General features: G+C 39.0%; 1 protein-coding gene and 1 long non-coding RNA gene across 15 annotated transcripts in view; one reads left to right on the top strand and one right to left on the bottom strand.

Annotated features, from left to right (window-relative positions):
- FOXN3 (forkhead box N3) overlaps window positions 1–16,435 on the bottom strand; it is a 208,132-nt gene that overhangs the window by 19,713 nt on the left and 171,984 nt on the right. For 9 of the 14 annotated variants that reach the window (XM_064423621.1, XM_064423618.1, XM_064423617.1 and 6 more), the window contains one exon: window positions 7,194–7,259. The exons of 2 other annotated variants lie outside the window; for them this stretch is intronic. In XM_064423621.1, the coding sequence (XP_064279691.1) occupies window positions 7,194–7,259 (66 nt within the window). The remainder of the gene's footprint in view (window positions 1–7,193; window positions 7,260–16,435) is intronic. 3 more of the 14 variants (XM_064423622.1, XM_064423625.1, XM_064423627.1) reach the window with 1 other exon arrangement.
- On the top strand, window positions 478–13,016 carry LOC135302758 (uncharacterized). Its single transcript, XR_010364307.1, has 3 exons — window positions 478–4,996; window positions 6,466–6,582; window positions 7,544–13,016. It is a non-coding gene; the product is annotated as an uncharacterized LOC135302758 (long non-coding RNA).

The following is a 16,435-nucleotide window of genomic DNA, read 5'->3' as shown; positions in this document are numbered from 1 at the left end:
AAGAAAGGAACCAGAAGTTTTGACTGAGAAAGATCTGGGAATTTTCTCTTCACTATGATACAAACCACAGTTTTATATTGAAATGAAACATTTATGCATATGTGCAGAATGTAAGTTAGCTATAGATACTGTCTAAATATACACTGTAAAACTTCAAAGCAAACATAGTGAAAGTGCTACTGCAAAAAGAGAGCAACAGGCTCCTCGATGCCCAATCTCTTCTTTCCCCAGATTACCTAATCATCCTGGTCTGCCGGCAGAGTTAACTGATGCTTATTTTATTATTTTTCTTCTCCTCTATCCCTTATTGACAACTCCCATTGCTTCTTTAGAACATCCTGTTTGCTTCCTCACCAATTCTCAAAAATTAGCTTCCTGTCTGTCCTTCTATATCTCTTCTGAGTTTGCTTTTTTCCCTGCACTCCAATGTATTTATCTATATCTGTACCTATATCAAATACACTGCCAAGTCTCACAACTTAGGATTTCTATACATTGACACCCTCACTGGAACCCATCCTTTGTTTTACTTGTCCCTTTGCAGGTTTGTAAGCCTCGGAGTGCCATCCAGGAAACATTCTCTTCAAAAGCTTCACATTTAAAACATTCCCACATTAACACCTGCGTGCACACACACACACACACACACACACACAGAGATGCCCTCTCTCTCCACACAGTCCCTTACAGAAGTAACAGATGTTTGTAAAAAAAGAAAACACAGAAGTTTGCTGTCTTATGAAAACATCCCCTAAGAGATAACTTGGTCTCTTGTCCTGCCTATGAAATTCTCTTCAGTCATGGCCAGTCTGCGCCTCATGCCACCACTCACTGAAAGGCTTCAATAAGAATATTCAGGCCAGAAGAGGTCTTAGCCATGACTCTGTGATTCTAACTTTTCTCTAAAGTATAGCACAGCTCTGGATAATGAAATCATCACTCAGAATTCAATAACTGTTTCAGCTTGCAACAGCAGTGTTATTGCTACTGATTTTTGGTTTTGTTTCCTCAGACTCTGAATTATGATTCAGCACAACCACTACATCACTCAGACAAACAAAAAGGTTGTATGCAAGGGATCACTGAAAAAGGACACTGGACTATGTGGTGTATCCTTTCAGGAAATATATGGAACCACAAAGAAAAACACCTGCAACATCCCAACTTTCTGGTAAATCAGCTTCTGTAGCACTCTAAACCTAAAATGAACAGCAGGATTAAAATATTTCAGTAGTAAAAGGTATTAATTTCTAGTTATCCACATTACCAATGTGCCACCATAAGATTGATCTTTCTTGCTCATTCATCTTTACTTACAGCATTTAAAGCATCAAAACTGATCCTTACAAAAAATAATATTAATTACTTAATTTATAAAAGATTATGGATAAACTGCTGTTACACTGTCCTTGGTACCCACAGAGTCTTCCAGCCTTTGTGTAGGCTGTATGACAGCTACTTATATTCAAGGAATTATTTCTACATCTTGGTGCTTTTGAAGGGTTGTGGATTATTTACTGAAATAATGTGGTGCTTTTATTCCAAAGATACATTTACGCCTTACAAGCTTTAATTACGTTTCAAACCCATACTTTGAGGTGAGATATTTATATTTTAGATAGAAGATTCAAGGTGTGGAGGTAAGATAATTTACTCCAAGCCTTATCATCAATCAGTGCCAATCTGGATGAACACCTTACAGTCCTGACCCCCCTCTTGTAATGCTTTTTTAACCAAGAGTACAGGCAGGTTACAGGTTCCCAATTCCTAGGCAGAAGTGTGAAATGCAATTTACACATTTTCTGTGCAAGTGCCGAAAGCCGTTTATGTCTGAGAAACTCAGCTCAAAAAAACAATGCAAGAAGACCTGTGCATCTCTTTCATGAAGGTTTGACTTTTCACAAAATGTTCCCAGTGAAACACAAAGAGTCTGAAATGACAAAATCATTATTCACCTTTCAACTTCCACCACTGCTATGTTTTCTACTCTGCTCTCAGATAACTAAAACCCAGGAAACACTTTCATTGGAGTAGAGTCAAAGTGTGTACTGAGTATTTGCCCCTAATCTGCTTCATGAATGGAGAAATTATTTCTGGATCTTATGCTGCTCTGGTGGAATTTCACAACCTGAGTAGACTCAACCAGCTGAGTCTCCACTGGCTAACTCTGGAGTGAAGCAATGCATCCAATGTCAAAAATCAATACTACGCCTCTGAAATTCTCCAAGGGGGAAAAAATATCTTCCTTTTGTAGTGAACTTTCATGCTATAGTTTAACAGACAATAAGGTGAATGACATGTAGGAGAACACACCATAATCTGAATCCATCAAGGCACTATGTTCACATAGTGTTAAAAGGATCCAACAGAAGCCCTTCAAAAATCCAGTGTTGTTTTGTAGCCTGTACTCAGGGTTTGTAGATGGAAAGTAAGTAGAGGGCTACATGATCACTCCACAGCCAGTGCAGGACTATTTTAATCCAGAGAATGCTCTTGGGTGCACATTAGCTGAATAGATTAATCCAACTATGGACTTCTTTCATCACATGTCTCAACAGACTGGATCCCTGATCTCTTACTTGCAGGGGTGTGCAGGTGAAGCAAGCCCTGTTCTGGCTGAGATAGCCACCTCATCCAAGATCCTCACAACGGTGTCAGAAAAACTGTGTCAGACTAGGTCCTTCCCTGAAGATTTGATTGTCAAACAAACAATGTAGCAATTTGGTAAAACTGAAATGCAAAAGAAGGAGGAAGTAATGGATAGTTACCAGACACACTGACACCCCAAAAGCTCACTAGAAAAGGAAACTAACTTGGTTAAATGTTGGCATGTGCAAGTTAAATGAAGCATAAGCAAGGACTGAGACTTGTTGTCAATCAAGAAAATGAACTGGTAAAAAACATGTTCTTTGTGTGCTCTAGGAAACAAACATACACTTCATTAAACTGTCTAGCTCAAGGTAGCCGATACTTAGCAAGGAAGAATGAATAGTATTTACTGAGAAATGAATTTTAAAGAAGTGGAATGTGTGAGTGTATCCTGCAGGAATAGACTGGTTCTTTGCCTCTTCTATCATCATACAGCACATGCACTGATCTCCAGGCTCACTCCCCTGACCCAACTTTTCTGTAGCACAGAAGAAATCATTATAGACAAGAGGTACTGAGTTTTGGTTAATATCTGTCAGCTCCAGCTCTTTTCTGCCAAGCTTTCTTTCAGTACAGTGTTTAGCAAAATTCTTTAGATCAGGCTACAAGAACTGGAAGTAGGAAATTGTGGATGATCTATAGTGGATGGGACATCAGAAGTTGCCAAAAGCGAATGTTTTCTGCCAAATGTGTAACTTTATTCAGCTGTCATATCCCAGGCACAAATTTGATGACATATGCCCAACTTGTATTTTACAGCTCAAGGACAATTTTATACCTTCAAAATTCCATACTCTGTAGTCCTTACAAACTGTGAATCTAGGATGTATCCAACAAGCCATTTGTTCTAAACAAAAATTGAGGTGGGGAAGACAAACATATCCTGATAATCCTATCACACTTGTACTTTTTCGAAAAATATTATGAGGAGTACGGAGGAAGAAGTAGAAACTACTTCATAAAAGTAAGCTTTCTTTCCAAATTTATTTCATCCCTTTATAATGGCTTAATATTAAACACCAAAGTAAAACAAACCAAACAAAATCCCAACCAAAATCCAGCAACAGAAAGTTTGAGCATTATGAAAATGTCTTCTCCTACTTTTTGCTTTAATACAAAATTGTCAGTAAAAATAGTTTTATGAAACATTTTACTCTCAATGATTTATAATTTTCTGATACTCAAAGTTAGGCTGGAAGCTGTCTCAGTTATACTAAGTGACTTGTCCATAAGCAGTACAAATAGAACATTACATCTATAGAGTTTCATGTACAATAAAAATGTCCCAAGAAAACAGCATGTTCTATTTTATCCTATTTGGAGAATTTCTGACTGTCATTACGGCAATTTTTGTTTTGGTCTTCATTCCTGTATATGTATCTTGCTCATATACAATCCACTTGCATTAGTTTAAAAAGAAAATTTCATTGGGGTACAGTGTTAGAAGTATAGAGGTAAAGCAGATCTCTTTAGAGAATTACTTCTCCTCCTACCAAACTTACAGTATATGTATCTAGTCTGGGTTTTATATGTTTTGAGATGAAAATTAATAAAGACTTCCAAATCAGAGAGACACTGGTTTCAACCCTGGAAAACCTATTTTTTAAGAAGCACTCAGCAAAACTCCATGCTCTTCTCTCCCTAGATAACTCTACCACAGCACTTCAGTCTCCTGCAAGGAACCACTAACAAAACCAGTGTTGCTAAGTTTTCTGAAGGCCACCACTTTCTAGCCAACCCAACCAACTGAGTAGTGATGAGAGTACTGAAACCAGAAGATGGATATCAGAGCTGGAAAGACTCTCATTTTCCTGATTTCTACCCAAACCCTTTCTCTGAGCACTGTTTAATAGCTGTTTGCAGTATTAAACTTTAGGTTGAGCAATGTACTTGCATTTGTGTGCAATTCACAAATTATATAGCAACGGGTAAAGGACTATGCATCAACTTGAAGTTAGGTGTATCACACTGAGCACAAGTGAGAAGCTTCTTGAATTAAATCAGTATTTCCACGACAATCCCTCTGACCACACCACTGTTCACTAGCAGTAGCTGCCATACACTAACACTGTCCCTTCTGTACTCATCCCTCCAGAAAATCAAGTGGTCAGAAGTTCAAAATGACCTCACCAATTAAGAAGGTGTTGCTACTTACACGCTTCCAGTGACCTGAATCTCAGGAATTCAAACACACTGCAAAAGTACCAAAACCTATCTCCTGTTTTAATCATGGCAAAACACCATGTTTTGGCAAGACTCAATGACGTGCCCAGGACGTCACACTCTTAGGAGCAGGGAATACTGTGCTGGAATATGACAGCTAGCAATATTCACTTTCAAGACATTGGTAAGAACTGAAGTGCTGAAAATCTTTTGTACAAAAAAGCAACTGTGAAAAACTAACTCATGGACTTCACTGATTTAGTACCCATGAGTTTTAAACTGAGCTCTACCATTTGTTCACCATGCTGTTTTCTTCTCTCCTCTCTCCAAATTAGATTCACCAGAGGGAAACAGGCTCATAAATTTGATGCAACTTGCCCAAGATGGCCCAGACAGTACTCACTGCCTTGCACATCAAAATACAGTTTTCAGTGCAAGTCAAGTATTTTGGAATTAATATTCATGAACTGACTACTAATAAAAATCCCAACTATGTGTAACTTGTGATAGCTGCTTCTAAAGGAAGCAGGTGTTTCAGTTGCTGTTTCTTTTCAAACACAAACCTACAAAACCTGATGAAACACTACTTCAATAAACTGAAGCAAAAAGTATTAAATCTATGTTCCTACATGCCCTCTCTTAGCATATCACAGTATCTTTCATGCTTTAACTCCTGGTGCCAGCTGGATTGCAGGTTTCAGTAGAAACTTGTACACAGCTGGCTACTTTGAACTTCTGCCTTTAGTTACAATTGATAAGTATTTGGTCTGTGAATATACTGCAATGTGTTAATAATTAAGAAACTGATTTCTGACATTAACATTCTAAATATAATTGCATATTCCTAACCTTTAGCAGCAATGTGAACAATCAGTTTTATGAATCTATACAGTAAAACCTACACAAACACAAAATAATCCTAATAACAGTATTTTACTCTTTTACTACGCCTTTTTGTTTTTCTGAATGAAAACTAAAGGATGATGGAATTGGGGTAAATGTTAACCAATGTTTGTCAGATATCTTTTCAAGGTTTCATAAAAAAGCAAAAGCTGATTTTAGAATTCATTTGTGATTAGCAGTGTTTCATTCATTTGTGTTAGCAGTGTTTCACACATGGGTGTGGAATTTTAAATGGTCATTTAAAACCCTAAAGCTAATTAATCAGTTACAAAGCATAATCTCCTCTTCCTAATAAAATTTTTCCTTCTTCCTACCTACCCATAGCAGGAACTGCCTGCCCTTTTAGCATGCACAGTTCCTGAAAGCTGCTTAGGAGAGGAGGACAAGGACCACTCTTCTCTTTCCAGAACAGTTTCTTGGTACATCACGCTCTCCTGAGAGAAGCTTCTCAAGAAGCATTCCTCTGGCAGGGTCACAAAGCAGGCTGACAATAGCTTTCCTCAGCTGCATGGGAAATGCTTTGATGGTAATTGACTCTCTTCCCCAGGCAGAGTATCAAAGTGCAAATCAAGGCTTCCCCTGGAATTTGGAGTTGGTTGCCCAGGCTAGAACAATAGCAGTGATGCTAGACAGTCTTGGTAATGGTTTCTATTTTAACTTCTGCCTTTATTTTTTAGAGCTGTTTGTCACTTGGCATTACTACCATGCTTGCTGACTAGTGGTATGTTTGTATTCTCTGTTTTTGTGCAGCTGTATTTCACTGTGGATTCCTGTAATACCTTCACTGCAAGCTCTGAGGGACAGGATGGTTCCTGCAGTATTTGCACAGCCCAGTACAGTGGGGGTCCAGGCCTCTTCAGTGCTCTGGTAATACACAGCATTAAAACCTTAGGTCTGGTCACAGAACAGGGAGGAGAGTATTGGCAGGAAAAGAGACCTCTCTTTGCTCCTTGTCACTTGCCTACCACCTTGCATCAGTCAGAGAAAAAAAAAAAACAAACCAGGCAGGATGTGTGCAAGGAAGGAGCTGAAACAGTGCCCAAGTGAATGGAAAGCATCCAGATGGCTGTGGTAACTTACACGATAGGAGTCAAATCAAAACAAAATGAAAACAGAACCATATGCCATGTATCCTTCACTCTCTTGCTCTCTTTCTCTCTCTCCCTGCCTTTCTCCTGGCTGTTGCCCCAGGTCTTTCTATCAGTATGGATAATAGTATGTTACTCATTTAAGTGTATGTCATGAATAACAATAACCTCTCTTTTACATAAGAGATCACGGATTAATATTATTCATGTAACAAATGTAATATGAACCACAAAATTATACTCATGTAAGGGTCAAGGAAGTGCAAGGGTCTACAAGGGAAGTTATACTTCTTTATTACATCCTTTTTATCTGGTATGCTGTATACTTATAAAAGAGAATATTAATTTTATACGTCTATGTTGCTATATGCTATAGAAATATCTACTCACAACCTGCTTGTATCTCAGGGGGAGTATTCAAAAGCATCATGGCAGTGGCAGCATCAATGTCAGGATCTGGAAAAATCAACCAATAAATACATTATTTACAACTGGGCTAATCTTCTCACCCCCATTGCTAAACTACAGGTTTGACCATGTCTCCAAGTGAAAAGGTGTGAGAGTTCACCACTCAGAGGGCTTGCTGACTACACATTAAATTCATCCCCAAACTTGCATGTGGTCCCATTGTTACTGTTAAACAGAGTGGTGATCTATGTCACTGAGCCATACTTATGCTTGTGTGTGCATGATACTTTTGCTGTTAGCCTCACCAATTCCCTGTTTAATTCTGTGGACAGTATTCAGATTTCATTACAAAGGATCTGCGAAAGCAGGTGCAACATCACAATTTGGAAGCAACAGAGAGGGATGAGCTGACAGCGGAGGAGTGGGAAAGCACAAGGAATACCTGAGCAAGTACAGAAGATGACACTTGGTCATTTCTATTTGTCAAGAAAGATTTCAGCAAAGTTTGAGAAAGTGTTGGAAGACAAACTGCTGCAATTAAGAAGAAAAAAAAAAAAGAAACCAGCATTTCATTGAAGCACCAACTTATTTGCATTCCTGTCCACTGTCACTTTAATACAAGCAAAAATGATCAGCTGGCTGCTGTTATTCTTAAATTGGTTTCTGAATCCATCATGAAAAGTCAGCTGACAGATGGTAAGTTATAGAGACAGAACAAAATATGATCCTTTTATAACTATATTCACTTGCTTCACACACAACAGGCTCGGCTGCTATGGAAATGCAGGTATCTATGACAACAGTAAACAACCCCACAACGGCCACTGAATAAGCTGAAAAGAACATCTGCCCCAGCAAAGCGTCCCAGCTGCCCTGGGGCGCAACTTGCTAATCGCGCAGTGATGCCGTGTGACAGAGAAAGCCGCCTATGCCATGTCCAAATAAATGAAGTGTGCAATTGAAGCAGACATAAAAACGCACACCCTAGCTGACTGCTGCCTCTGTGCTGCTAAACTGAATGACTAATGAGTATGCATTTGTTGTTTGGGGTTGGGGGTTTTTTCAGCTTGTCGGTATTTATACTAAATTACATACAAAAAAAATTAATTTACTACTAATAGCTTCATGGCACTTTATTTTGGCTGTTATGACAGAAAATTACCAACGTTAAAAATATTTGTATTTTTGATCTTTATATATTTCAAATCTATTCCCAGTAATGTGATGTGGTATAAAGCCCTGTAATATATTAACAATACAAATGATGTAGACAGGATTTCAAAATCTGCTTAAGCCAAACAGAAATTCACTTGACTGCAGAATTTTAAAAAGGGACTTTTTATTAGTCTAAGTATGTACTACTTTTCTGCGAATAGCTGCAAGCACTCTTCTATAGGCTACTACTCTATTATTTAAGTGCTAAAACAGTAAACAGAGAAACAGTGTATTTGGTGTCAAACTGAAGCTGAAGCAGCAGCAGCAGACTTAGTATAAAAGGTGCCTGGGTCTTCTGGACAGGCCAACATTTTCCAAAGAAAAAGCAGCATTACCAACTTATGTTCATCTTCAAGTCTGAAGATACCTCAAAAGCAGAATTCCTACTGCAATTATGTATGCTGAAAATGCCATTTCCCAACAGCATCATTCCCAAATATATGCCATGTTTGCAAGACTGGATCCACACACCACCACAACACCAAGTTGCAAGTGCGTGCTTTCAAACTGAAGAGGAATAATCCATCTACTGTTAAAGAGCAGGACAAAAGAGCAAAGAAGCCTGAGAAAGACAAACCAAATTCACCAGAATTCTTCTGTCTTTTTCATACCATAAAATGAAGAGATTGTTAGAAGTTGAATTTAGCATATCATAATTCATACAGCCAACTTCAATATTTATTTATTGGCTGTTCCTAAATTTTGTTTTGCTTTAGTTCAGTGGATGACACTGTAGTATAAAGCGAATTTTGCTGCTGAAAGAATAAAAGGACACTACCAGGAAAAGCACATTTCCTGATGACTTTGGGTTTTGTTTGTGTAATAAACTCTGTGATTTGAGATAAAATTGATGCAACCAGTTTCTGTTAAAAGGTGCATTCTTAGACCTTGGACCACTAACGATACCACAGTGTTTCTGCAATGATGTAAGACATGGACACGAGCTGCTCACAACACAGGGCTGCGTCTGCAGCAGCTGTCTCCCAAAGCATAGCCATGTGTCAAGCCCATCCACACCTGCCATGTTTCTGTTTCTGCTGGTATGTTATTGAGGAAACTAGACAACTATTCCATAATGCCTTGGCAGAGGTAAGAGAGCTCAGAGGCATGCATGAATGGGGGTGTCAGTAGCATCCAGGAGAATGTGCTTTTGGTTTTCCTACTGCAAGGTGGAAAGAAAAAGGAGGGACTGGTGCACAAGTGAGACAAGGGCTGAGGGCCAGCTGTCTGAGCCCACACAAAGAGGCAGACTGAAAAGCTGGCACATTCTTTTGCATCATTTTCGTCCACAATCTGGAGGTGTTCTCATGAGCAGTGTGCCAAGAAGTAGCCATGAGGAGCAGCACCAAAGACATGGGACTGAAAGGCACCTTTGCTGGGACTGGCACCTCTGGCTTTGGCTGCCAGTCTCCACCATGCCCCCACACTGATGGCCCTTTCCCCAATGCCATCCTTCTGCAGTCTCTTCCACGTGGATGCTTCCATTTGTAGCTGTAAGGCCTGACCTTGCTTACTGCTGCATCCCCACCAGCTGGTAACTGGATCCTGTCCCTTCTACCTGGCCTGTGTTTGTGACGCTGTGGATCTCAGAACTGAGATCTCTGCCCTACCTGAAGTCTGAGATCAACACAAAGGCTCCTGAAGCTATTAACAGTGGGTGGTTAGTGAAACATGATTGCAGGAACATCTTTCCCTAGGAAACCAGGTTAAAAATAACTACATACAATGTTTTGGAATATAAAAAATTAAGTATTTAAATGAATGCATTCTGGCTTCTTTTTTTGCTAATTCAAGTAAATGGTGAACTGCCTGCATACATGAACTGTTAATTTTTTGTCAGTGGAAAGCAGATGTCCAGCCTTCCCTGTGAAAGGGGGAAGTAAGGAACAATGAAGAAAAGGAAGGATTGGGGGTGTTGTACAAAGAAGTATGTCAAAGTCTCAGACAGGCAACACTGGAGACTGGTAAGAAGATAATGACAAAAACTGCCAGCAGCCACATTTCTTCCTAACAAACAACTGCAGTCTAGCTATACATTTGGTACTTCACACTACAGTCTGAAGTTTCAGGTCCCTCACACACCAAGGGTCCATCACAAGGTACCAGAAAGGACCTGGAAGAAGCCTTAAGCACTTACAAAATCTTATAAGGAATGAAAGGCATCAAGGAGCTGGATTTCTACTGCAGCTGCAGTACCTCCCCTTGCAGTGGTTTGGCCAGCAATGCTCTTAAAACACAAAACGTCTTTTCATGAAGATGACACCAATGGTGGCACAAACCTCATGGCAGTTCTGTTTGCTGCATTTTAGATTCATGGCCCTTGCCAACAGAGTCTTCAACAGTGAACACCAAATCTGTAAACAGCACCTAGTTCTTTCAGTGAAAAAATAACCTACAATATCACTCTGGAATTATATCTTCTACACATTGTCAAGAGGTACTTTGAGCCCAACTTTGCTTTGCATGTTACCTGTATAGATCAGAATCTGTCATGCACAGACATGTGAAGTGGCGAAATGGTAGGCATGAAATATTTAGCATGAGATTACATACAAGCAATGCAGAGGATAGCCCTCAGGTAGCAGACTATTCTAGAATTCACAAAAAAGAATTAAAATCAGTCATGTACCTGAGAAAGCCATATGTGGCAGCTGTTCGCTTTTATGTTGTGATCTCTGACCAGAGTACATTTTATATACAGACAAAGTGATTTATAGTAATTTGTAGTATTTTGATACTATTTTAAACTTTGATCTCATTTCATCAAACCCTTCAAATCCATCCCCTTCCAATTAAATAAAAATTAGGGTAACATAGTGCCTTCTTGGTTGTGCAAAAGGAAATTATCTTTACAGCCATACCATAAGGTTTTAAAGAAAATAGCAGCTAAAGCAGTTCAAAGCAACCATGGCCTGAATTTTCCAGCACAGATGCCTAGAGAGAGGCACTTAAGATGCATATTTAGGTATTAAGAAAATGTTACAGCCAACTGACGTAAAAAATGTAGTTAGTAAATAAACTGCACCATCTGTACACTACAACCATTGCTGTGTTATCTCATCAGGAAGGAATTTATAAGATCTTCTTTTAATTTAAAGTTACTACATCTAAAATAGAACTATTTTTGTGAAGTACTTCATTTTACCATTCAGTATGCTAGTTTTTGGCCCATTTTACTTCTGCTTCAGCACCCTCCACTGCTTTTTCCCATTTATATGTTCCTAGTGTAGATGGAATGCCTAAAACCTAGTGCCATTGTACTCAAAAGGCAGAAGTTCAGATTATTCCTTGTCTACAAATCAGTCTTTTAACCCCCTTCCTGCCTCACTTTCTAGCACAACCCATTCCTACACTTTGTTATTTGATTCTTTGATATTTTCAATTTTCATCAGTAGTAAAATGGTGCAAAAGCAACACTGTCTTCCATCTTTACCTTCAGGCTTGTTAAACTGCAACGGGGCAAAGAGCAGCTTGCCCCTGTTTAACTTCTACATTAACAGACATGCCTCTTCCCCTCCCACATCATGATGGTTAACCTTGGTATAAATCAGGTCAAAACCACAGAGATTAATGAGCAGAGTGGAGGCTTTTTTCCCCCATTTGCTTTTTTTTTTCTTTTTCTTTTTAATTTATTTTGCCTAATAAATTAAAATGTTCAATGTGCAAAGCAGAAAGAAATACCTGAAGAGAATTGTAAGTACTGTAACTCTGTCAAACTCCTTCGTGTGGGATGCCACTGAGTCCACTTCTGAAATATTTAAATAAGGTTGAGAAGTTCTCTTAAAATAAACGGAATACTTGTGGAAACGTACAGCAAACCAGTAGGATTCAGAACCAAGATCTTGAGAAGAAACAAGAAATTATATTCATATCTCAACAACAGTGCACGAAGGACCAAGCATGAGACTTCTAGAAGTTATACAATAGAGGCCAGGAGAAGGCAATTTCATTAGTAATACCAAGTCACAGTGGAGCATCTCACACTCCTTTAAACAGATCTAGTAGGAGACACAGAAGAAGAAAGGCACAGGTCTAAATGAACTAATAATTTTTCCTATTTAAGTTCATTTCTGGCACTGCCAAGTAAGCTATGGCACAAGTATCATAAGAGGTCTAATTTTAAAAAATACAGAACACTTCTCCCAGAAACCTTCTTCCTGCACCTCTATTTTGTTACATTTGTATTGTCATGAAGCAACACATACTATTTCCATTCCCTAACAATACCATTTTATCAGATGAAAAACTGTAAACCAAAAATACAGTTACAATGTATTCTTGTTAAAAATACTAGCTTTAATAAAAAGAATGATAGTAGAAAGCGTTATAGTAGGTCTTATACATGCACTAACTCAAAGAGGTTCATCTATCATTCAGAAAGCTGTGGGAAACCAAAGCATCTTAACTTTTCATCTCGGGAGTAAAGATTGAGATAATTTAACTGTTAAAAGACAGACTCACAATACTGATAGTCATTTTACCAGTGCAAAATAAAAATATTTTAAGAGACACATGACTTAAGAGATGAGAAATACATCTTACACATAAAGACGATGCATTATAGCATATATAGCTTAAAAGCAGGTTGGAGATTTTTGCTTTGGTTTTGTTCCTTTAATTTATTTTTTTTTTTCATTTTGATGCACATTACTGGCAAGCCTAACTTTCAGTGCAGAAGGACGTGGAAAAAAAATTACCAATCACAATGGCAACAGTAAGGTTTTTTGACTCCATGCAGCCTGTGTGGCCTGGAGTACTGAACAGAGAACATCAGCTAGAGAAAACACTGGCTAGTGAGTTAGCACAGAAGAGAGAAACAATTTACTGTTCCATCATTACTTACCTAATTTTTGATCAGGAATTTCAACCATCTTCTTGACTGATTGCTGCAGCCTCAGCTTCTACAGTGGAAGACGTGATTATGAGGGCTGTAAGTCCTTGCAGCCTTACAGGTTGCAAACATTTTTTTTTGACTGAAGAGTACATATAAACACACATGCTCTTTGTACCCAGTTATGCAGATGTGTGTTATCTCTGGGACATCGAGGTCATCATTGCTCAAGCTTTTGTAATGTCCCTGCTGCTAACAATAGCAAAGTGGGACAATGGCCAGCAGAGGAAGTCCTCTATAAAACTGTGACCAGGAAGCAGTCCTCTATAAAACTCTGACCATTTAAGACCAAATAAACCATACCCTATATTCTCCCATACCAGTGTTTTTCTAAGCACTCATTTCCTTCTCACTGCTATTTCAAAATATATTTGTGTGCACCAGGCCTTGAGAACCAAGTACCTCTTTCAGCCCAGCAAGCACAGGACGTGCCAGCTGGAAAAAACCCAATGCATTTCCCTTAGTCTGAGTACCCCTGAGGAAATGTCTTCAGCCCCCCTGCCTCCCTCAACCACTACAGTTCCCTGCAGGTCTGTCTGCAGGAAAAGGTGGCTTCTGGGTACTTTCACCACAAGGTGAGTCCTCAGGAGGGCTTCACCTGAATGTCCCAGCTGTTGCAATGACCACGGCACAATCCACGCCAAGAACAAAGCAAGGGAAGGCCTGGGGAGGTGAACATAAATTCCCCACTGGTTTCAGGATCCAGAAAGCAAAGGGGCAAATATCAGATAAACACGAAAACAACAGTGAGAAGGGTATTTCAGGCATTTGAAGAAAAAAAAAGAGTTGCTGCTAATGATGAGGAAAAGGTCAGGCATGTGACACTGCGAATGAAAGCAGTGTATATAGAGTAAGGGCCAAATGCAGTCTAAAACCAACATAAGAGCAGAAAGGATGAACAAAAAATCCAGCAGCTAAAATAGCTGTGTGCTAATAACACAGGCAGACTGCCATAAGAGAAGAGGAAGTCAAAGCACTATTGCTATTACAGGAAAATTCACAAACAGGGTGGAACAGAATTATTAGTGAAACAGGTGTCAAAAGGTCTGTGATTTTCAAAGAAAATACAGATTTTATATTGTAGGATACTGTTATGCAATAAAGAAAGAGCAGACTTTGGAAATAGAATAAAAAAGAAAATGTTTGGCAATGCTGCAGACAGATGGTCAAAGAAGATTTCTAAGAAAGAGACCTGGGTCTGTTCTTGACTTCTTACACCAGATATAGATCTGTATCATAAAAGAAATGGGAATTACGTCAACAAGGGAGACTAACTTCACAGTGCAGACTGGAGAACAAATGCTATTAACCATGGTAAGACCAGTTATTCCTGGATGTGACAGCTGACAAGTTTCTTTACCCATGTTGCTGAATGAACAAGAATAGATTCTATTCTGCTCTTTATGTTAAACAATGAGGATGACTTTGGAACAAGGGACCATGAAGTGATTCAGTTTAGATTAAGTGGGAAGGATAATGGCAAGCTTAATTTTGTTTAAGATCTATTATTTTGAAAGAGCAAGTTCTGATGAACTAAATGCTTCCAGTGGAACCTCTGGAAAACAGACTGGACTGAGGAACTCTATAACCTCAGTTTCTGCAAGTCACTGCACCAAGACCTAGATCAACCCTGTAACCAGAGAAAAGCAGGGAAGATGCACTCTTTGAAAATAAAACCATAAAACCTTAAAAAACCCAGCTAGACAACCAAACCAACATGGAAACTGACTTTACAACAGAAAGCAGAGGACTTGGCTTGCTCACTTAAGCAAAACAAAGGCAGAGAGGAAGTAAGACTACCAATATGAGGTAATCATGGGATGCAGGGATAAACAGCAAGGTAGAAGAAGAACTATTAAGTTTAAAGATAATTTCAGTAAAGCAACACTGGCTGAAGACAAGACTGGCAATCAGAACACTTCTAGTAAACTCTTCTAACAGGAGCTGAAACAAAGCAATAAGTCTGCATGTGAAGTTTCAGAAGCATTTATAGTGTGCTGCTGCTCACAGTGTGACCCAGGGGAAGGGACCCTTCCAAATTGCATCTCTGGGGCAGGTAAGCTCTCTGCAAAACTATGACAGAGAGGGAAAGAGCACAAAACACAGTCATGAAGAAACTATGCCAGCAAAAGCCTATCTGCACAAAGGCTTAGCTACATAAACCTGCAGAAGCACCAGGATGATGTCTGACAAGTACATGGAGATGCTAAGGACTTCTCCAGCTCTGTGGATGATGGCTGAGCACTCTCCTCAGGGAGTGATGTTCATCACTGGAACAAGGTGCTCTTCTGCTTCTCTGAAGGAAGTCAATGGAGGAAGACAGTAACAATGCCATCATCTGAAAAACTCGTTCCACTCTTCCTGCAATACTCCTTTTAAACCTCTTTAATTTTCAACTAAAGGAAATTATAGAAGAGCAGGAATCTAGTATTTAGGGCCTTTTGACTTTTTTGCCAGAGAGCTTCTCAAGCAGGCTGAGGAATGAGACTCAAGCCAATGGTAATGCAGGGCAAAAAATATCAATGCCATTTGGAAGGATTATTATAATTAAGTATGAAAACAAAAATAGGCTTTGAAGATCCTGGAAGTCTCACTGCAGGTGTCTACAAGATAACAAAATTACTGGAGTAGCAGAAGTACTTCCAAATTACAACAGTGAAACTATTGTGAAACTACACTGGCCTGTTCTGCTGAAAACTTCTGGTTAAAGCAACATGGTGAACACAGGCTGAACACTGAAGAGACTTTACAGTGAAATTAGTCAGCCTTAGGCTGGGGCTTTAACTTAGGTTAAACAGCACACATAAGAACAAGAATTATTTAAAAAGAACTGCAACACCATTAGTTTAGACTAAACCCTGCTTCCTAATTATCAACGTTTTTTTGTTTCTTATTTCCATACTTCACAGAAGAGATTTTGTGGAAGATATGCGGCAAACCTGAAAAAACTCCTCAAACTTGTTTTCATTTACATTTTCCTTGAATTCGGTTGCACGTGCATGTCAGATTTGGCACCATCTATGCTATATACTAGTAAACATGAAAATTCAATATTGTCATCACTGGCATTTTTATTCACACATTTCAAAAGCAGAGGAAATATGAAATGTTATGAACT

Source organism: Passer domesticus, chromosome 6 (assembly GCF_036417665.1).
Source record: "Passer domesticus isolate bPasDom1 chromosome 6, bPasDom1.hap1, whole genome shotgun sequence".
Lineage (NCBI taxonomy): Eukaryota > Metazoa > Chordata > Aves > Passeriformes > Passeridae > Passer > Passer domesticus.
This window is presented reverse-complemented; position numbering and strand designations above follow the sequence as displayed.